Source organism: Geospiza fortis, unplaced genomic scaffold, assembly GCF_000277835.1.
Source record: "Geospiza fortis unplaced genomic scaffold, GeoFor_1.0 scaffold2556, whole genome shotgun sequence".
NCBI lineage: Eukaryota > Metazoa > Chordata > Aves > Passeriformes > Thraupidae > Geospiza > Geospiza fortis.
The window spans coordinates 34575-56643 of record NW_005054786.1 but is presented as its reverse complement, the minus strand read 5'-3'; the positions used below and the strand labels follow the sequence as shown (position 1 = coordinate 56643).

The following is a 22069-nucleotide window of genomic DNA, read 5'->3' as shown; positions in this document are numbered from 1 at the left end:
GCCTGGCTGGGGACATTCCAGGAGGAGCCCAGCCTTCCCAAATTTCCTGCATTTGGAGGGACAATGTCCTCTGATCCAGGAGAAGGGGGTGGAAAAGCAACGTTTATCCTGGCAGGGAAGAGGCTGCTTTTCCAAACAGGGTCCTCTCTGTTTGAGCCCGTGGCCCCCTGCCAAATTCCTGAGTTTCTTTCTTCTGGGAGAGCAGGAGGAAGAGGGCTGGGCTTCCTCCAGCCCTGCCATTGCTGCAGCCAGAAATCCAGCAGAAATCTTTGGGAATGGCTGGGTGGCAGATGGGACGGTCCCCAGCCCCCTCCCTGTCCCCTCCCTGGCTCCAGCTGGGCACTTGGGAGGGACTGGTGGCTCACTGGAAGTGACATTCAGGGCTGGGCTCGGCTCTTGGCCTGAGCACTTGGAGCGAAAAGTGAGAGAAGGGAAAATCCAGGAAAGTCTGAGACTTTTCCCGGGTGAAAAGTGGGGAAAAGTTGGATACAAGAGACAGGCAGGGCTGGAGTTCCAGCTCCAGCTGCTCCTAAAAACAAATTTTATAGAGATTTAATATTAAATATTAATATTAAATTTGCTGTGCTAAGGCTGAGGGATCAGGAATTGGGATTCCTTCCCTGCTGGATCAGAAGGATTTGCTGTTCCTGGATTTGGGATTGGGCTTGTTTCTGTGCTGGATCAGTGGGATCTGCTGTTCCTGCTCCTGGATTTGGGATTGGGGTTGTTCCCTGCTGGATCCCGGGGATCTGCAGCTGCTTCTGGATTTGGGATTGGGGCTGTTGGAAATTGGGGGTGGGATTGAGGATCTGGGATGGGATGGATCCTGCTGCACCCAGAGCTGGTGAGGAAGTCCCCAATCCCATTGCTGGCCCCAAATCAGCCCTGGGATTGGCCTGGCCATGGGATTGGCCTCTCCTGCCCCTTCCAGCCCACTGGGACAAACCCTGGGGGAATCCTGTCCTCCACAGAGGTGCTGGGCTCTCTGGGAGCAGCTGGCCCAGCCACCCTGGCAGCTTTTCCCTGGAAACCCTGGGAGGATCCCAGCCCTCCCCTGGGCCCATTCCCGGTGGGATCTCTGCAGACTGGGGCTGATTTCGGTGCTGACAAAGGCTCGGTTTATTTTTTAAGCTCGTCCCCAGCCCTTTGAAAGGCAGGATGTGACCTCGGAGCCTCCTGGCAGAGCACAGCCAATTGCTTCCTTTGTTTAACTCTCCTCTGCTGAATCCTCCCCAAATCGTTCCCAAATCCCTGAGCCAGCTGGGGGGTGCAGGGAGAGGGAATGTTTGCATCCAGGGCTGCTCCTTGATGGATCAATCTGCCAAAATCTGCTTTAAAGCCTCAATGTAAGCAACACTCAGAGCTCCCGAGGTTTTTCCAAACACTCACATCATCCATGGGTTTTTTTGGGATCAGGCTCAGGGGTTGGGGATGCAGGGTCTGCTCCTGGGGCTCCCAAATCCCATCAGCTGTCTCTGGAGAGCAGCTGGGCCATGCCAGGCTGCACTCACAGGAGTTTTTAGTGGAGTTCCAGGATTTATCCTCATTTCCAGCTTGGGAAAAGCTCCAGAGGCAGCAGCTCAAGTGCTGCTGGTTGGGATGGGAGGTTTTTTTGGGGGGCAAAAATGCTGCTTTTAGGGCAGGGATGGAATTGGGTGTGAGTTTTGGGAAATTCACCTCCATCTGGAAGCAGGATTGCTCCAAACCCCTCTCCTGCTGCAGGGTGGGGAAGGTGGGAAATTTGGGGAATACAGATCCCATGGAAACCAGGCACGGTGCTGCTATGGGAAGGAAGGTCTGGATTTGCTTCCTGACATCCCTGTGGAATTTCCCTGCCTGGGAAAGGTGCAGGAATTGCTGGTGGCCCCCAAAAGAGCCCTTTAGCACATGGTGGTGGCCATGGGAGCAGGGGGATCCTTCTCCTGGAGGGATGAACTTCCAGCCCCCGGGAATTATCGTGCTCCTATTGCAGGAGGGATGAATTTCCATCCCCTGGGAATCTCTGGGCTCAGAGGGATGAATTTCCATCTCAGGGAGTTGCTGGGCTCAGAGGGACAAATTTCCATCCCCCAGGAATTGCCAGATTCCTAATGTGGGATGGATGAACTTCCATCCCCCAGGAATTGCCAGGCTCAGCCTCCTCCTTCTCCCAGAGGGATGAGCTTCATCCCCTGGGAATTATGCCCAGAGGGATGAATTTCCATCCCCTGGGAATTTCCATGCTCAGCCCTCTCCCAGTTCTGCAGGAATGAATTTCCATCCCCTGGTATTGCTGGTAGGGATGAACTTCCATTCTCCTGGGAATTGCTGTGCTCAGCCCTCTCCTTCTTCCAGAGGGATGAATTTCCATCCCCAGGAATTGCTGTGCTCAGAGGGATGAATTTCCATCCCCAGGAATCTCCGTGCTCAGAGGGATGAATTTCCATCCTGGGAACCTCCAGGCTCAGAGGGATGAATTTCCATCCCCTGGGAATTGCTGTGCTCAGAGGGATGAATTTCTATGCCCTGGGAATCTCCAGGCTCAGAGGGATGAATTTCCATCCTGGGAACCTCCAGGCTCAGAGGGATGAATTTCCATCCCCTGGGAATCTCCGTGCTCAGAGGGATGAATTTCCATGCTCGGGAATTGCCGTGCTCAGCCTCAGCCCGCCCCTAATGCCGGCGCCAGATGGGAGCTGAGCCCGGGGAGATTCCTCTGACCTGATTTAGCAGCGCCACAAAAGCTGCCTGGTCTGGGCTGCTGGCAGCAGGAGCCAGGGTTTTGTGGGGTTTTTGGGGGTTTTGAGGGTGGAAAGGGGTCCCTCCTGCTGTGGCAGTGCTGCCTGTGGTGTTGTGTTTGGGGTTCCTGCCATGCCCTGTGCTGTTCTGTGTGGAATCCTGGAATGTTCTGAGTTTAAGGGACCCCCAAGGATCATGAGGCTCACCCCAGACAGCCCAACAATCCCAGCCTGTTTCGGGGTGTTGTCCAGACATTCCTGGAGCTCTGGGACTCTCAGGGATCATCCATCCAACCCCAGGCCCTGCACAGACACCCCAAAATCCCCCTCCTGTCCCTGAGAGAGTTGTCCAAACCCTCCTGGAGCTCTGGCAGCCTCAGGGCCGTGCCCATTCCCTGTGGAGCTGGGAACCTTTCCCGAAATCCAGCCTGAACCTCCCAGGCACAGCTTCACCCTTCCCTTGTCCTGTCCCTGTCCCAGAGACCAGAGCTGTCCCTCCACTCCCCCCATGAGGAGCTGCAGCCCCTGAGGAGTCTCCCCTCACTTTTCCAGCTGCATCCAGAGGTGGCTTTTCCTTAAGTTTCCTCCTGGGCTCCCGGTGAGCTCAAGGGAGGGTTTTCCTGCTCCATCCTCTGCAGGGAGCAGCTCCTCTGTCCTTGTGTGTGACTGGGATCCGTGGGACAGCCATTCCAGCAGGGAATTGTGTGCAGACTGCAGGCAGGGGGATTGGATGGACGGATAAAGGGATGGAGGGATGCCAGCAGTGAGGAGAGACCCCAAAGTTCCCCACCCAATCCCCCCTGGCTGCCTGTTAGCTCCATTCCTAAGATCTCCCTGCTCCTCTCCATCAATCCCTGGGATAATCCCTGTCTGGCCGGTGTTGGGCTCCTCACACCCACCCTGGGCACTGCAGCAGCACCAGCCCAGCATTCCCAACACCCACCAAAATCTGGGTCCCATCCCAGGATCCCATCCCAGATTCCATCCCAGATCCCCCTCCTCCAGCCTTGAATTCCCTAAGGGCTGAAACACCTTCTCCCCAGGGAACTGATGGAAAAGCAATTCCCGATCCCGGGGGAGAATCCCGAATTTTGTGCATCCCACACCCAGCACAGACGGCTCCCTCCTGCCTGCTAACTCAGGGCTGAGCAAAAGCTGCCTCAAATCCTTGCAAGATTTCCTCAAAATCCCAAGGAAACCTAATCCCAGCTTCATCCCTGGCTGTCTGCTGCTCGCCCAGGCTGGGCTGGAGCAGGACACAGCACTGCATTCACTCCAGCCAGGCTGCTTGTTGTTGTTGTCTGGGTTGTTTTTCATTCCCTCCTCCTCCTCCTCCCGTGGTTTTCCCCGTTCTCCTGAGCTGCACAGGGATGGATTTCTGCCTTTCCCAGCCCTCCTGGCCAGCGGTGCCTGCTGGGGCCTGATCTCCTCCCTGTTATCAGTGCCCGGGGCAGGGATGAGGTTGCCATGGCAATGGGAGATCCTGGCTGGCAGATCAGGGATGGTGGGGCCAGCAGGAGCAGGGGGGTCTTTCTTCCTCTGGAATTGTCACCGGTGAGGCCACCCCCCAATTTAGGAGGGGCTGGGATGTGTCCAGATGAGGCTGGTGAGGGGTCTGGAGCACAAACCCCATGAGGAACCCCTGAGGGAGCTGGGGGTGCTCAGCTGGAGAAAAGGAGACTCAGGGGTGCCCTCACTGCTCTGCACAGCTCCTGAAAGGTGCCTGTGCTCAGCTGGGGCTGGGCTCTGTCTCCAGGAACTGACACAACCAGAGCACACAGCCTCGAGCTGCACCAAGGGAAATTTAGGTTGGATATCAGGAAAAAGTTATTTACAGAAATGTGATAAAGTTCTGGAATGTTCTGCCTGGGGAGGTGGTGGAGTCACCATCCCTGGAGGTGGTTAACAAAGCCTGGATGTGGCTCTGGGTGCCAGGGTTGGGTTGAGTTGTTGGGGCTGAGTTGGACTCGATGATCTTGAAGGTCTCTTCTTGTTATTCTGTGAATTCTGTGGATGCTCTGGGCTCTGCCTGAGCTGCTCTGGTTTCAGAGGAGCCTCTGCCCTTGGCTGGGCCGTGTCCTTCTCTGTGCCTTTCCTGGGGGATGTTGGGATGTTCACATTGGCAATGTTGGATAAAAGCACTGCTGAGCCACAGGGAGAACCCTCGGGGTTTGTAAAAACCCGGGGCAGAAGTGCTGGGAATGCTCAGGGATTCCCAGGGGGAATTCATGGTCTGAGATCTTCTAGAATCCCAGGAATGGTTTGGGCTGGGGCTCTTGGCTCTCCTCATAGAGCTGGGAATGCTCTGGGATTCCCTGGGGGAATTCATGATCTGGGAATTCAGATCTCTTCTGGGTTGGGTTTCCTCCCAGGGCTTTTCCTGGGAATTCTGGGCCGTGGAGGGCTCTGCCAGGCTGGGAATGCTGCTCTTGCTCCAGGCAGAGCTGTGGGACCAGCATGCAGGGCCTGGGGCCAGCTCTGGCTCCTCAGGAGTGGGACAAAACCCCTGGAATGTTCTCAGCACTTGGGTGTGGCCCCTGGGGACTCAGGTTTGGGGGGACACAGGTTTGGGGTGACACTGTTTGGCTCGATGATCCTGGAGGGCTTTTCCAGCCTGAATGACTCCACAATTCCATGAATTCCCTGGTGGGAATTGCTCTGCTGTGCCTGAGCCCCTGGGCAGGTGGGGACAGGGGATGGTGGCATTAACCCTTTCCTTCCCTCTGCAGACACTACCCCAAGCAATCCTTCACCATGGTGGCAGACACGCCCGAGAACCTGCGCCTAAAGCAGCAGAGTGAGCTCCAGAGCCAGGTGAGCCCCTCCAATTCCCAAAATTCCCGTGGGGAAAACCCACCCTGACCTTTCCCCATGGCATTTTTGTCTCTCGGGGTTCCATGGCTTGGGAATTTCTATGCATTCCCTCTCCAGAGGGGCCCTTTCAGCCCTGAAAATTCCATGATTTTCTGTGTGCTTCCCAAATTCCCATGGGAAAAGCCCACCCTGACCTTTCCCCATTGCATTTCTGTCTCTGAAGGTTCCATGTTTTGGGATTTCTCTGGGTTCCCTCTCCAGAGGGGCCCTTCCAGCCTTGGAATTGGCAACTCCAAGTCCATTGGAATTCCATGATTGACAATTCCATGATTCTCTGGCTGCTTCCCAAACCCCTCCCTCCTCAGTCCCACTGCAACACAACTTTGATAATTCTACTTCTCCAAAGCATCTAGCCTCATTTACAGAACCCTCCTTTGAAACTTATTTCTAATTTCATTTCTCTCTCAACAATATCCATCCTATTCCATAACATTCCCAAGTCGACATTTCTTACCTCAAATAAGAGAGCTTGCATACAAGTACAAACTTTGTAAACCTTCTGTCAAACTTATAAAAATTTCCTACAAATCCATTTCCCACCCCATCCCCAACCCATTCCAAATGTTTCCTGTGAACCTGAACCTTGGGAGAACAAACAGCTGCAAGGGAGCAGGGCTGGCTTGGAGGAGAATTCCTGATTTTTCTGGGAAGGGCAGAGCCTGTGGGACAGGCTGCTGGCCAGGCTTTGTCCCCTGCAGGTGACCCTGGCTCAGCCATTCCCTGCTGGGTGTGGGCTCAGGGATTGTCCTTGTGGTGATCACGGATTTCCTTCTGCTCCAGAACTTTGGGAAGAGGGATGGGAGCTTCAGTTTTGTAGGAGAACTGCTGGAAGTGCAGGAATGAGTGTTGGGAAGGTGTGTGAGCCTGCCTGGGGAAGGGGCTGGAGCACCAGGAGAGGCTGAGCCCCTTCCCCATCTCCCTCAGCTGCTCCTTTCCCTCCGGAAAAGGAGGATCAGGGGGGTCCTTCCCAATCCCAACAAATCCCTGGAAGGAGCCAGGTGGGATTCAGGCTTTCCCATCAATTGTCAGGGTGAGAGGAAACAGCCTCACGTTGTTCCAGGGAAGGTCTAGGGTGGAAATCAGGGAAAAACCATTCACTGGAAGGGTTGTGAGGCATTGCAAGGGGCAGTGGTGGGGTCACCATCCCTGGAAATGTCCCAAACCCAGCTTGGGCACGTGGGTTAATGGTGAACTGGGGCATGCTTGGACTCTGAGCTCACAGGGCTTTTCCAGCTGTGACCATTCCAGGTTTTCCTGGGCTCTGGCTGTGCTGGAGCATCCCCTGAGCCGTGCTGAGAGATTTGATGTCAGCCCTGCTCACGAGCCGAGCTCACTGTGCTGGAAAAAATCCCATCCAGAGGCAATCCTGTCTGCCAGGAGAGCTCCATGGGGCAGCTGCCCTGGGATTCCTGCACCCAATTCCCTTTTTTCCTTGGAAGAGGGGCACTAGGACAGCCCAGGGTGCTGGCAGCAGGGCCTGCTGCCTCTTCTGGGCAGGGATTTTCCCTGCTGTTTTTTTTTTTTATTTTTTCCCTCCTGTTTTCTGGGATTTTTTTTTCCCTGCTGCTGTTTCCTGGGATTTTTTCCCTGCTGCTGTTTCCTGGGATTTTTTCCCTGCTGCTGTTTTCTGGGATTTTTTTTCCCTGCTGTTTTTTTGGGATTTTTTTCCCTGCTGTTTCCAGTCGTTTTTTGGGGATTGGGATCAGATCCCTGCCTGCCCTGCTCCAAAGGATGCTGTGACCTTCTTCCTTCTCCTCCCATTAGCACGACAGTGCCAGGAGCTGAATCCTTGGGAATTCCTCCAGGAGGAGGGGGAGGATGGGGGAGCCTCACCTGCAGGACCAGGGCCAAAATGGGGTCCCCAAAGCTCAACTTTTGTCCCCAAAGCTCAGCTTTTCTCCCAGCCCTGCCTCAGGCTCAGAGCTGAGCCCAGCCTGGGGCTGGATTTGTGTCCACACAGCGATGACAGGGACAGGGGGGTGGCAGGGACAAGGGGACACCGTGGCTTTTCCATGGCAACCACGGAGCTGCTGCTGCTGCTCTGGAGTCTCCAGGCTTTCCCTGGGTTGTTGTCGATGGAAGCAGAGCCAGGGGAGGGGGTTGAGCTCTGCCTGGGCTCTCCTGAGCCCGGGGGGGACTCACAGCCCCTCAAGCTGGGTGGGGCACAGCCCTGAAGGGAGGGGGGCTCTTGTTCCATGGGTTGGTCGCCACAGCTCAGTCCCTGTCTCATGTCCCTTGTCCCCTGTGCCAGGTGTGCCCAGCTCCTGGGGCCTGCCAGGCTCAGGGGACACTGGGGTGACAGGGATGGGACACTGGGCACCCACAGGGGTGGGGTGACAGGGATGGGGTACTGGGATGGAGCTGGGATGGGGTCACAGGGATGGGATTACAGGGATGGGGTCCTGGATACCCACGGGGATGGGGTGACAGGAATGGGGTGCTCGGATGGAGCTGGGGTGGCTCAGGGGTGGAAGAGCCTCCTGCAGGGCAGGCCAGGGGCTCCTCAGGGTCACCTCCCCAGCAGGATGAGCTGCAGAGGGGATTTCTGTGGGTGCTGGGCAGGGGGAAGCTCTGGGGGGTGGGAGAGACCCTGCAGAGGGGCTGGGAGGGGTGGGATACAGAAAGGGAGGGATGCAGGAGGTTTGGGATAATGAATAGGGGGGGGTATCAGAGATTTGGGATCCAGGATGTTTGGGGTGTAGGAGGTTTGGAATAACAAATGGGGGGGATATCAGAAGTAGGGGATCCAGGAGGTTGGGATGCAGGAGGTTTGGGATTATGAATGGGGGGATATCAGAAATTTGGGATCCAGGAATGCTGGGATATCAGAGGTTATGGGGTAGGGTGACAAGGATGAGGATCTGGATGGGGATGACAGGGATGGGGTGACAAGGATGAGGGGCAGGGTGGGGATGATGGGGACAGGATGCTCACCACCCCCAGGGATGGGATGGCAATAATGGGACAATGTGGAATAGGGGGGGGGGGATGGGGTGACAGGGATGGGGTGACAAGGACAATGAGCTGCAAGGATGGGTGACAGAGACAGGGTGTCAGGGATGGGACACTGGGCACCTGCAGGGGCAGGGTGCCAGGGACAGGGTGGGTGGCAGGGCCAGGCCACAGCAGTTCTGTGTCACTCCTCTGTCCCCTCTATTTGTGTCCCCGAGGAGGCGCCTCCCGTTCCGCTCACGGGAAGCTGCTGGATAATGATGTCCTGTCAGGCCAAAAGTGTCCCCAAAGTGCCACCCTGGTGCCCACAGGCTGCTTCTCCCAGCCCACGTGTGGCAGGGAAATTGCAGGTTCCCATCCTGGGGCTCCTTTTCTGAGCCTTTCCTGGGGGGGAATTTGGGCACAGCCCTTCCTGCCCAAGGGTGCCATGTGGGGGTGGCAGTGCCACTCCTGTCCTGACCCAGTGTCACCTCAGTGCTGGTGACAAAAAGGGGAGGGTTTGATGTGTGAAGGGTTTTTTGAAGATTTTTTTCTGGCTCCCTTTGATAACTCATGGATGCACTTGGAGTCACGGCATGGAGGGAACAGCTCCCCCACAGGAAAATTAATTGTGGGGTTAATTAATTTGTTAAATTATTCTCATCATCATCATCATCAGGGGGGTGCTGCCAGGTTTTTTAGGGCTGAATTCCTGTGTCCTGAACATCAGCAGGGTGAAAAACCAAAGGAGATGGAGCAGGGTGGGATTTAGGAGGGTAAAACCACGGGATTTATCTATCAGAGGATCTGCCCTCCCTTGGGACTGGCTGCTTGCTCAGTGATTCCTTGTCTTTCCTGCCTGGAATTCTCAGGGATGTTGAGGGAGGTTTAGGGATGTTGAGGGAGGTTCAGGGATGTGCAGGGATGCACTGGGATATTTAGGGATGTTCAGGGAGCCTTAGGGATGCTCAGGGATGTCCAGGAATGCTCAGGAATTCACTGGGGATGTTCAGGGAGGCTCAGGGATGTTCGGGGCTGTTTAGGGATGTTCAGAGATGCACTGGGATGTTTGAGGATGCACAGGAATGCTCAAGGATGTGCAGGGATGTTCAGGGATGCTCAAGGAGGCTCGGGAATGTTGAGGGATGCTCAGGGATGCACTGGGATGCTCAGGGATGCACTGGGATGTTCAGGGATGCTCAAGGAGGCTCAGGAATGTTGAGGGATGCACTGGGAGGTTCAGGGATGTTCAGGAATGCTCAGGGATGTGCAGAGATGCACTGGGATATGTAGGGATGTTCAGGGATGTCCAAGAATGCTCAGGGATTCGCTGGGGATATTCAGGGAGGCACAAGAATGCTCAGGAATGTGCAGGGAGGCTCAGGGATGTTAAGGGATGGACAGGGATGTTCAGGGATGCTCAGGAATTCACTGGGGATGCACTGGGAGGCTCAGGAATGTTGAGGGATGCACTGGGAGGTTCAAGAATGCTCAGAGATGTGCGGAGATGCGCTGGGATGTTCAGGGATGCTCAGGAATTCACTGGGGATGCACTGGGAGGCTCAGGGATGTCCAGGAATGCTCAGGAATTCACTGGGGATGCTCCGAGGGTGCCCCTGAGCGAGGCAGGAGCCCTGGCAGGACCTGCTCCCCTGGGGAAGCCCTGGGTCTCAGCTGTGCCCTGTCCCTCCTCTCTCCCCTGCTCAAACCTGTTTTGCTGCCGCCCCCAGATCCGCTACAAGGAGGAGTTCGAGAAGAACAAAGGGAAGGGTTTCAGCGTGGTGGCCGACACCCCCGAGCTGCAGAGGATCAAGAAGACTCAGGATCAGATCAGCAACGTGAGTGGCTTCTCGTCCCTGCTGTGACACCGCCGTGACCTCCATGGGGAGAAGGGAGGGGACAGCTGCTGACAAACAGCGCCGGGGTCACAGGTTCCTGCAGTCCTGGCACAAATCAGCCTCTGTGAGGAGGAGAGGGGAGGCTGATCCGGTGACCAGAATCTGATTTTTATCGTGGGATACAAATGGTTATAGTAATTAGGCATTAATAGTGATTTTAGGGAGATTTCATAGTAATTTTAGGGAAATGTCATAGTGATTTTAGGGAGATTTCATAGTGATTTTAGGGAGATTTCATAGTAATTTTAGGGAGATTTCATAGTAATTTTAGGGAGACTTAATAGTAATTTTAGGGAAATTTAATAGTAATTTTAGGGAAATTTAATAGTAATTTTAGGGAAATTTAATAGTAATTTTAGGGAAATTTAATAGTAATTTTAGGGAAATTTAATAGTAATTTTAGGGAAATTTAATAGTAATTTTAGGGAAATTTAATAGTAATTTTAAGGAGATTTCATAGTAATTTTAGGGAGATTTCATAGTAATTTTAGAGAGACTATTCATTATTTAATAGTAATTTTAGGGAGACTATTCATTACTTAATAGTAATTTTAGGGACACTGCTGTTTACTTAATAATAATTTTAGGGAGACCATTCATTACTTAATAGTCATTTTAGGGAGACAATTACTTAATATTCATTTTAGAGAAGGGGTTTGCAATGCAGGGAGATGGTGCCACAACAGGAGCTCACACAAAAACCTAGGGGGATTTTTATTCCCTCTTTTTCCGATCCCATTGTGCAGCTCCCAGCCATCCCCAGGATGTGATGGATTCACCAGACCCCAGGCAGGGAATGGGATCCGAGCTGGAGGGTTCTCCCTGGGGCAGCTCTGAGCTGGCAGCTTCACTGGGGCTGGGTTTGGGGCGGATCCGGGGCGGTTTGGGGACATGAAATGACAGCACAGAGCTGCCTGGTGGCCCTGCCCTGCCCCTCACCCTCTGCCAGCATTTCCAGCACTTCCCGTGCCTGGCTGCCAGCCTGGGTGGCCGTGACCCACTTAGGGAGACGCAGCCCCCAGCGCTGTCCCCAGGGCCAGGGGAGGTGGGGCTAGCCCGGCCCTGCCCCAGAACGGCCTCAGGGGTGGGGACAGGTGGGGAAAACCCCTGGGAATGGGGCTGGGCACGGCCTGAGCCCGTCCTGGGGCTGCTCCTGCTCCTGGGGCTGTTCCTGAGCCCATCCTGGGGCTATCCCTGTTCCTGTTCTTGTTCCTGGGGCTGTTTCTGCTCCTGTTTTTTGTTCTGGAGCTGTCCCTGATCCTCAGCCTGTCCTGGAGCTGTCTCTGCTCCTGGGGCTGTTCCCCTCATCCTGAACCAGTCCTGGGGCTGTTCCTGGGGCTGTTTCTGCTCCTGGGGCTGTTCCCCTCATCCTGAACCAGTCCTGGGGCTGTTCCTGGGGCTGTTTCTGCTCCTGGGGCTGTTCTTGGGGCTGTTCCTGCTCCTGAGGCTGTTCCTGCTCCTGTCCTTGTTCCTGGGGCTGTTCCTGAGCCCATCCTGGGGGCTGTTCCTGAGGCTGTCCCTGTTCCCAAATCTGTCCTAGGGCTGTTCCTGGGGCTGTCCCTGCTCCTGGGGCTGATCCTGATGTTCCCAAGGCTCTTCCCGAGGCTGTCCCTGATCCCAAGGCTGTCCCTGTCCCTGGGCTGTCCCAGCCTCCCGGGGTCCCCAGGTGCTGCCCCCGGGGCTCTCTCTGCTCCAGCCGTGCCCAGCTCCCAGTGCCCTCCAGTCCATCACTGTTTAACCAGGGCACATTCCCAGGCCCCTGCTGCTTCTTGGTGGGAATGCACTCATTAACAGCAAGGAGTTAATTGGTAATTTTTGCCCTCACACCCCCGTGGCTGGGTTAACCCTTCCCTCCTGTGTCCCCCCCAGACTGGGGGTTGCACACCAGAATTCCTAAAGGAGATTTTGCTCCCGTTTTCCCGTGGTTTGGGAGGTGCATCTGGGGTCAATCCCATCCTGAAACAATTCCTCACCCCACCCACAGGGCATGGAAAGCTCCTCCTGTCCTGTCCCGTGTGTGCCTGGAGCTGCTCTGAGCAGGGGGGGAGTGGGAAGGAGCACCCGGGATTTGCTGGGGTGCCAAAAAGAGCCGAGCTGGGATGAGGGGAAGGATCCAGAACCCTTCAGGCTGGAGGGATGGAATCCAGAACCCTTCAGGCTGGAAAAGCATCGAGTCCATGAACCCAGCACTGCCTCACCAGCAGCCCATGGGCTTTTAACCCTTCCAGGGACGCTGACTCCCTTTTCTGAAGGAATTCTCCCTCATTTCCAATCCGAACCTGCCCCGAGGCCGTTTCCTTGTCCCAACCCCCTTTCCCTGGGCGGAGCTGCTGCAGCAGGGCCGAGCTCTGAGCTGTGCCCCCCCCATTGCAGATCAAGTACCACGAGGAGTTCGAGCGGAGCCGGATGGGGCCCAGCCCCAGCGAGGGCTCGGAGCCGGAGCGCCGCAATTCCCCGGAGAGCGGCGCCTACCGGAGAGTGGAGCAGCAGCAGCAGCACGGCCAGCCCGGAGCCACAGGTGGGGGGGGGACAGCCCCGGGGCTCCTCGGCATCCCCCACATCCCAAAATCACAGTGCGGGATCCGCCCAAAGCCCAGTGGAGGATCCACTCAAATCCCAGTTCATGGATCCACCCAAGTCCCAGTGCAGGATCCCCCCAAATCCCAGGGCAGGATCCACTCTTCCCTCCACATCCCAGTGCAGGATCCCCCCCAAATCCCAGGGCAGGATCCACCCTTCCCTCCACATCCCAGTGCAGGATCCCCCCAAATCCCAGGGCAGGATCCACCCTTCCCTCCACATCCCAGTGTAGGATCCATGCACATCCCAGTGTAGGATCCACCCAAATCCCAGTTCATGGATCCGCTCGAATCCCAGTGCAGGATCCATCCTTCCCTCCACATCCCAGTGCAGAATCCCCCCAAATCCCAGTGCGGGATCCACTCAAATCCCAGTTCATGGATCTATCCTTCCCTCCACATCCTAGGGCAGGATCCCTCCAAATCCCAGTCAATGGATCCAGCCACGTCCCAGTACATGGATCCACCCAAATCCCAGTTCATGGAGCCACTCAAATCTCAGTGCAGGATCCATCCTTCCCTCCACATCCCAGTGCAGGATCTGCCCACATCCCCGTTCATGGATCCACCCAAATCCCAGTTCATGGATCCACTCACATCCCAGGGCAGGATCCACCCAAATCCCAGTGTAGGATCCATCCTTCCCTCCAAATCCCAGGGCAGGATCCACTCAAATCCGAGGGCAGGATCCATCCTTCCTCCACATCCTAGCGTAGGATTCTTCCAAATCCCAGTGAATGGATCCAGCCAAATCCCAGTGCAGGATCCAGCCACATCCCAGTGCAGAATTCATCCTTCCCTCCCCATCCCAGTTCAGGATCCCCTGTCCCTCCCCATCCCAGTTCACCCCTCTGTCCCTCCCCAGTTTACCAGCAGCAGCAGCAGCCACCTCCATCCCAGTCCTACGGCTACAAGGAGCCAACTCCGGTCTCCTCACAGCGCAACGCCCCGGCCGGAGGGGGGGTGAGTTCAGCCCAGCCCCCCAAATCCCCCACCCTGGGGATCCCTGTGCTCCCTCAGCCCCCCAGTTCCCACCACAGGGATCCCTCTGCTCCCTCAGCCCCAGGATGAGCCGTTTTGGGAGGGTTGGATGCTCAGGTTTGGGGTGGTTGGATGCTCGGTTTGGGGTGGTTGGATGCTCGGTTTGGGCACTGAGAGCCACTCAGATTCAGCTCCCAGCCTGTCCCCAGGGAGGGGCTGTGCCAGTGACCTTCATGTCCCCTGGGTCTGTAACAGTGACCCCCGTGTCCCCTGGGGCTGTGACAGTGACCATCCCCACGTCCCCTGGCGCTGTGACAATGTCCCCGTGTCCCCACAGAAGCGTTTCCGTGCCGTCTATGACTACAACGCGGCGGACGAGGACGAGGTGTCCTTCCAGGACGGGGACACCATCATCAACGTGCAGCAGATCGATGACGGCTGGATGTACGGCACGGTGGAGCGCACGGGGGACACGGGCATGCTCCCGGCCAACTACGTGGAGGCCATCTGAGCCCAGTGACGCGGCCCTGCCCTGTGTCCCCTCCCCGTGGCTGCGGCTCTTGTCCCCTCCCCGCCCACTCCGCCCTTCGAGCCGTGTCTCCTCCGGTTTCGGGGCCGTGCGGGGTGGGGATCAAAGCTCCAGGGCATTTCTCCTCCTGTCCCCTCTGTCCCTCCTGTCCTGCCCTCCCGGCCACCGGGATGCCAGGAAAGGGCGGGAGAGGCCGCCTTAGGACCAAATTCCCGCTGTGGGGTGGGGAAAGCGAGGGGGGCTCACCCTGGGCTCGGGGTGGGCTGGCAGCTCCCCCTGCTCGGCCCAGCTCTGGCTCATCCTGCTCCTGGCTGCCCTCAATCCTCACTCCCCTCAGTGCCCGGGGCAGGAAAGGTTTGAGCTCAAATCTCCAACCAAACCTCTCTGCTCTGGCTGCTCCTGACTTGGGCTGGGCTGTCCTGAGCCCTCCGGTGCAGGAGCAGCCCTGGGGCTTGTCCTGGCTGGAGGGCTGGGCTGGGCTGAGGCCTTTGGAGCTGGGATGAGCCCCCCCAGATTGGGATCAGCCCCCCAGGCTGGGATCAGCCCCCTTCAGAGCTCCAGCTCACTCTGGGGGTCCCCTGGAGGAGCTTTTTCCCCCCACCCAGAATTTTCCTGCTTTTCTCCTCCTCCTGCTGCTGCTGCTGAGTGCTGCCACCCCTCTGGGCCCATCCCGGGTCACTGTCCCCTGGGTGCTGTGACACCCCCAGCCACCCCACACCTCTCATTCCCAGCGCTGGTGGCAGCTCTTTGGGACCACTTTGGGATTGTGTCACGGACCAAAACGTCAGAGCACGTCCCTGTCCCCTTTCTCCTCCGGGCTCCAGAGCTCCTGGGGGGGATCAGGGTTGGGTTAAACTGGAACTGGGCAGGGAGGGAGGAGCAGAGACCTCCAGAGGGTTCCGGGAGCAGGACCTGGGACAGTGGGGGTGTCCCCCTGCCCGGAGCGCTGTGGGGCCAGGAGGCTCCCAGGGGGAAGCTCCACCTTCGTTATTCCCACAGGAAAATCGGGAATAAGGGACCAAAGCAGCTGAGTGAGACATTCCTTGGGCCACCTCCCTTCCTCGGGGGTTGGGATTGGGGGCAGAGTCAACGCTGGGAAAAGGGAATTGTGGCTGCAGAGGGATTGGGGATGGGGATTTGGGGTGACAGCAGGGCAGGAGCAGCCAGGATGGGCTGCCCGGGGTGGGAATCCCAGCTGGTGCTAAAACAGGGAGCACAAGGGCAGGGGGAGCCTCCTCTCCCTGCTGAATCCTCTTCTTAATCACGTTCTTGTCTGGGAATGGGGGGGGGGAGCCTCAATGTGAATAAACCCTTTTTTAATGGACCAAATAACACAGGAAATTCCCTTTTGGGATACAGATCTTTTTTTAATCCTCCCTCAAAACCATTGTCCCTAAATTCTCCCCTCCCATGCTCCTTTCACCCCCGCCATGGGAAACAAACCTCTTACTGCTTGATTTCTGCCTTTTCTCTCAACTTTATGCACTTTTTTGCCTTTTTTTTCATAGCTGAAAAGCACCTAAACCTGTATTTAAAATAAATAAATAAATAAATGAGTTAAAGAAAAAAAAGAAATTACAAGGAAGAAGAACAATTAGAAAGCTGAATAATTGCTTCTCATCACGTGTAAAATAGACCTCATCCATCCCAGCTTCCCTGGTTGTGTCTCAGTGCTGAGCTTAGAACGTGTTTTCCTCGGGATCCGTCGCTTAATTGGGGTTTTGTCCTTGTGTCCTCCTTCCTGGGTTGAGCACCCACCTGTAAAAAAAAAAAAAATTACAAAATTATTTGGCCTTTTTATCCAAAAAAAAAAAAGACAAAATTGAAAACACACTGAATGGAACAACCCGACCATCGATTCTCTTGCTGGTTTACTCGGATTGAAAATAAAAGTTTAATTTTTACCTGCTGATTGTGCTGGCTTTGATTATGGCCACTTTTCTGGCCATTTTTCCTGCTTGGTTTTGGGACAAGGGGAGGCTTCCAGAGCTGGGGTTTGGGACACACCTGGGGACCCTCCTGGGCTGCAGCTCCTGGGCTCATCCCCTGCCTTTGGACAGCCCAGGGGTGTTTTGGAGCCCCCCCTCAGCCGAGGGCTTTCCTTGGAGCCCTGGGAATGCAGGTGTGGGAATTCCAGCGGGGTTTAATGAACATCTGGCGGGTGTCTTGGGACGGATGTTGTTTATCAACAGCTCAAAAAGCGAAGAGAACAAAGCGGCGGTGCCAGGGAAGGCCAAGGGCGGTGCTGGGGCACCCCAGCAGCACCAGCCAAGGTGACTTCAGGGTGGGGGCCGCGCTCATTTTCTCATTTTTCCCGGCTTTGCCTAAAGGATGGGATGGGGGCTCATCCCCGTGGGCATCCCCTGAAGTGAGGAGCGGGGACAGAACAACCCCCACGGGGACAGACGGCCCCGGGCGCCGGGGCTGGGCCGAGCCCGGCTGTCCGCCGGGGTTTATCCCTTGATCTCCCGCAGGAAAAGCGGCTCCATCAGCTCCGGCATCGTCTGTGCATCCTGAGCGGAGCGGGGAGGGGAGGACGCGGGGGCGGCTCTGCCCAGCAGCGCTGCCCGGAGCCCCGCAGCCCCCGCCGCCTCCTCCTCCCTCCCTCGCCATGCTGGACATTTTCATCCTGATGTTTTTCGCCATCATCGGCCTGGTGGTCCTGTCCTACATCATTTACATGCTCTAAGGAGCCGCCGCCGCCGAAGATGCGGCTCAGCAGCGGCCTCGCCCCCCGAGCGGCGGCCAGGTGAGCTCCGAGCCCCTCCAGGTGCGAGTTTCGGGGGAGGATTGTGCCGGGAGGGGAGCAGGGGGCAGTGTGGGGGTCGGTGCTGTTGGATTTGGGAGGGATTTTCCAGCCCAGGCCGTTCAGCCCCGGGCTCTGCGCAGCGGCTGCCGGGTTTATTGGCAAAGCCGCTCCCGCAGCACGGCCCGGTGGCTTTTGTTCCCGAGCTGGGGGCAATGGAGCAGCTCGGGGAGAAACCGGGCGGGATCCCGGCTGCGTCATCCTCCGGAGCCAAAGGAGCCGCCCGGGGCCGGGGGCGGCTGCTCCCGCACGGAGCTGCTCCATCCTCCTGTTCTCCGCAGCTCCAGGCCCGGCTCTCTCACATCGGCCTCTCCTTTCTCCTTCTCTCCCGCAGCCTCCGCCCGGTGCGCGTCCCTCGGAGCCTTCTGGAACAGCGTTAACCTCTGCGAGCCCAGCACGGAGCGCGGAGCGGTCACGGAGCCGGGAACGGGAATGGGGGGACACGGGAGGGGGCTCCGAGGGGCTGTCCCGCTGCCGGGACCCGGCTAATCCCCCTGTCAGGACCCGTGTCCTTCACCCTGTCAGGACCCGTGTCCCTCCCGCTGCCGGGACCTGGGATGCTCCCGGTGACGCACGCGCTGTCCCCAGGGGGGTGAGAAGGATCCTGTCCCCCCCATTTTGTGTCCTGTCCCCTCGGTCCGAGGCCGCTCGTCTGGGCTTAATTTTAGGAAGAGGCTTCTATTTTTGATGAGCGATGTTCAGGGAGTGGAATAAAGAGGAATGACACGGGAGAGGGAAGATGGCTCTGGTGTCACTGCGGGGATGGGGGTGGGGGACACGCGGCTCCAGGGACAAACCCCGGGAGGGCAGAGGGATCCAGGGCATCCCGGGAATGCCAGAGATCGGAAATCCAGCCTGAGGCACCTCAGCATGAGTGGCTGTCCCTGGGGAGGGGGCTCCACCAGCCTGTCCCCTCCCTGAATGTCCCCACCCCTCACTCGAGTCCCTCTCTGGTGTTAGGGAAAGCTCCAGGAGGCCTTGGATAGGAAAAGGAAGGCTTTTAGCACAATGGAAATTTCTGTGGGATGGAAAGAACATTTCAGAGCTTTGTTTTTCCTCCACTTGGAGATGCCTGGGGAGGTGTTTGGGGCATCAGGAGGATTTTTCCTGTCCTGTTTTGAAGCCCTGCATCCATCCCTGCTCTCCCACTGCCACTCACGGGAAATGACTGAAAGTTTCACCCTCCTAGAAGGCAAAATTTTCACCTTCCTGTGTCTCACAGAGTTTTATATTTTTTTTTAAGCAATAAACACCTGAAATATCCATAATGGGGAGAACTTTGTGCCCTTTCAGCTGTCCCTGGAAGCTCCACACAAGCGTGTGAGAGAACAGGATCCAGGGAGAGCAGGGGGCCAGGAAATGCAGGAATGGGCAGCTGTGACTTCCAGGAGAGGGAAAAAGAGAGAGATTTCAGAGCCTGGGAATGCTGGATGTGGTCAGGGCTGCCAGCTGAATGCTCCACACTGCAATTTCCTGCCAGTAAAACTCCCGAGAGAAACTCCAGGCTGGGGATTTCACCCCGGGGCGTTCCTGGAGCCTCCCTCTCGCTGAGTCCCCGAGGTGAGGAAACGCTGCTCCCTCTCTCCAGCACCAAATATAGCCGGGAATCAGGAGCCTGAAATATTCCGGGAGGAATTTCTGCAGGCACAAGTCGTGTTCTCAACAACCTCCCCTCCCTCAGGCCGCGTGTGGAGCCGACATCTGCAGGGATGAGGGCAGAGTGAGTAAAGAGGAATGTGAGGAATGGAAACTCAGCTGAGTGTGAAACCAGGAACGATCCTTTCCTCTGACTCCCAGGCCTCACAGAGCTGCCAGCTCGGCAGAGAAATCCCTTCCTGCAGGCCCCAGCTCCGTGCTGGAAGGTGGGGAAGGGTGGCAAAAGGGAGCCAGGGCAGGAGAGGGGTTTGCAGGCAGCCAAAGGGGCACGGAGGGCAGGGACACATCTCAGGATGCAGCCAGGATCCAGCCCTGCCGCCCTGGCATGGGGGATTTGCTCCTGGCTCTGGCTTTTACCCACTCGCCACTGCAGCTGTCAAAATTTGGCAGCAAAAGGAAAATCACCCTTTCCTCGAGTCCCTCCATCCCAGCTTGTCTGGACCTGGATCCTGTCAGTGTTTGAGCTGCTCCAAGGGGAGCTGGAAAAGGAGGGAGCAGGGCTGGTGGCATTTCCCAGATCACCCCAAACTGGGCAAGGAAGTGGGACTGGGCTTCACTTCTTTGGGAAGGAAAGTGCTGTTTGATGGAAATGTGACAAAAAACTGCCACCAAACATCCCTGAAGTGTCCCAGGCCAGCCTGGACAGGGCTTGGAGCACCCTGGGACAGGAGTGGCACGGGATGGGCTTTAATGTCCCTTCCAAGCACTCCCTGAGGCGCTGGGAGTGAGCAGTTAATGACAATTAATAAAGCCATCAATAATTCACCAGGAGCAGCGCCGGGCTGACATTCCAGCCCCGCCGGCTGCTCCAGGGAATCAAAGAGCTCCCTTTTCCCTTTTCCCCTGGCTGAGCTCTCATAAAGGCCCCCCTTGTGCCCGGCTGGAATTTCTGGCTTCTCCTGGCCGGGAATGACCCGGGACACGGCGGGACAGGGACACACAGAGGGCCGGGCTCTGCTCCCTTCTCCTGCTCCCATCCGCTGGAATTATCGATCGGGAGCGGCTTCTGAGGATAAAGGGACAGACAAGGACCCGGGCTGGAGATCCCTGGTGGCGTTTTCCCGTTCTCACATCGCGGCTGTTTTCTCCTCACATTTCGGGTTCACTCCAGACACGTTCGGTTCCCGGAGTGGAAAGCGGAGCCTGGAATTTCTCTCCTTTCAGAAATCACGCGTTGCAGCGCACTTAAAACGTCACCTTCGAGCAGCCAGAGGGGAAAAAAAAAAGGGATGTTCCCAGCGTTTTCCAGCCGCTGGGAAGGTTTCACCTCTGCCATCTACCGGCACCACCGCCAACGATGTCCCGGAGGCGGATCCTGCCCGGAATTGTGGATTCCACAAGCGCCGCCAGGATTTTGGGCACTCAAACTTTGCCGAGCTGCTCCCAGGTGGCAGCTGGTGGGAGCAGGTGGGGACAGCTGACACAAATCGGTCCCGCTGCAGCTGTTCCCAAAACTCCCGAGCTAAATGGGGGAAAGCTGGTGCGAGGGAAGGTTTGGGAAGGGAATATTGGGGTGGGGAAAGCGGCTCTTCAGGAACCTGGAGGCTGCAAACAGCACAGAGGGTGTGAGTGCCTTTTATTGCCATCACAGGGGTTGGTCTGGAAGGCAACGGAGCAGAAAATCAAACCCTTCTCTGAGCAGCAAACATTTATCAATTTAAATATTTAAATTTAAATTTATCCATTTAATGAACCAGTGTTCTAATTTAATGTGTTTAAATGGGTGTCTTCAACTTGGCTAAATCCTAAAACACTTCAACCTGGGGCAGGGGGAGAGATTTGAAGTTCCTTTTGCTTTCTAAAACCTGGAGATTGAGAGGAAGAAATGCCTTGGTTGATCAAAGCACTGGAATTGCTTTCAGAAATCACCTTTCCCTAAAGCTGAATGGACAAACCATGGAGCATTTCTGGCACAGAGCCTGAGTCAGAGACCTTGGCAAGCTGGAAAAAATGCAGCTCCTCAAATCCCATCCCTCCCTTTCTCCTCAGATTCCCAAGAGAAAACAAATGTAAGAGCTCAGAATGTTTTGGGTTCTGGGCTAAGACAACACGAGCTTCACTTGGTGTCTGCACATCAGCTATGGAAACCATGTCATATTTATTGTGTGTGCAAACATGCACAGTGGGAAAAGAATGCAGTTTGTGTTCCCAGCCCTCTTCCCTCGAGGAGCAGAGTGGATGGAATTCCACTCCCCAAGCCCTCCATGAGCTCACTCAGCTGGCCTGGCACGGATGGGCCCAACTTCTGCCACCCCAGCTCCTACTGGGATGGGAAATTCAGAAATAATCTGAGACTTCTCTGCAAAAGTTCAAAGGAAAAGAAAGAGGAATCCAGCAGGGACAGGGGAGGGCTCCGTGGAGCTCAGGAGGTGCTGCTGGTGCTGCCCATGGCCAGGTAGAGGATTTCCTTGTGGAAGTTGGCCTGTGCGTTCATCAGGTGGAACAGGTTCAGGAAGCTGCTGTCCTCCTCATCCCTCTCCCCTGGCAGGGCACAGAAAAGGAGTGAAATGAAGGAATTCACCCAGTGAAGCTCAGGATGTGAATCCCCCTGAGGCAGAGCTCTCAGCAGAGGGAGGCAGCAGCCTGAGCTTGTGCTGGGTTTATCCTCTGCCCATGGCAGCGCAGGAGGAGCTGAGCTCAGCCTGAGTTTAGTGCTGGGTTTATCCTCTGCCCATGGCAGCACAGGAGGAGCTGAGCTCAGCCTGAGTTTAGTGCTGGGTTTATCCTCTGCCCATGGCAGCACAGGAGGAGCTCTCCCAGACTCTTTCCAGCCTGTCCTGGGACAGACAGGAACAATTGTGAGCCAAGGAGCTGGGCTAGGCCAAGCTGAGCTGGGTGTTCCTCACTCCAGCTCAGCTCCACCATTGTCCCTGAGGCTCCAGCAGGGCTGAGCCCAGGCAGCAGCTGCAGCTGGTGCAGCTTTAGGCTCAGCCCAAAAGGGACTTTGGGCCCAGCTTTGTGGTGGGACAGATTTTAAACCACTGTTGGTTTCAGCATCCATGGCACTAGGAATCCTTTAAAAATGTAGTAATTTAAAATAAGTTTAAAATTAATAATAATAATAGCAATAGTAATAACAATAACAATAAATAATAAAA

The 22069-nt window shown here is 56.2% G+C and overlaps 2 protein-coding genes and 1 long non-coding RNA gene across 4 annotated transcripts in view; 2 read left to right on the top strand and 1 right to left on the bottom strand.

The window, feature by feature from the left end:
• LASP1 (LIM and SH3 protein 1) overlaps positions 1-16418 on the top strand; it is a 32034-nt gene extending 15616 nt beyond the window's left edge. The window contains exons 3-7 of the mRNA XM_031065456.1: positions 5445-5531; positions 10253-10360; positions 12794-12938; positions 13865-13962; positions 14318-16418. Coding sequence (XP_030921316.1) covers positions 5445-5531; positions 10253-10360; positions 12794-12938; positions 13865-13962; positions 14318-14491 — 612 coding nt within the window. The 3' untranslated portion in view covers positions 14492-16418. The remainder of the gene's footprint in view (positions 1-5444; positions 5532-10252; positions 10361-12793; positions 12939-13864; positions 13963-14317) is intronic.
• A 349-nt stretch (positions 16419-16767) lies between these two features.
• On the top strand, positions 16768-18053 carry LOC115949125. 2 transcript variants are annotated; one of them, XR_004082752.1, is made up of 3 exons: positions 16768-16782; positions 16984-17258; positions 17650-18053. It is a non-coding gene; the product is annotated as an uncharacterized LOC115949125 (long non-coding RNA). The 2 variants fall into 2 exon arrangements; XR_004082751.1 differs by lacking the exon at positions 16768-16782 and having other exon boundaries at positions 16927-17258.
• Positions 18054-21320: 3267 nt separating this feature from the next.
• The window catches only part of FBXO47 (F-box protein 47), a 10059-nt gene continuing 9310 nt past the window's right edge, over positions 21321-22069 (bottom strand). The window contains 1 exon segment of the mRNA XM_005431161.2: positions 21321-21452. Coding sequence (XP_005431218.1) covers positions 21334-21452 — 119 coding nt within the window. The 3' untranslated portion in view covers positions 21321-21333.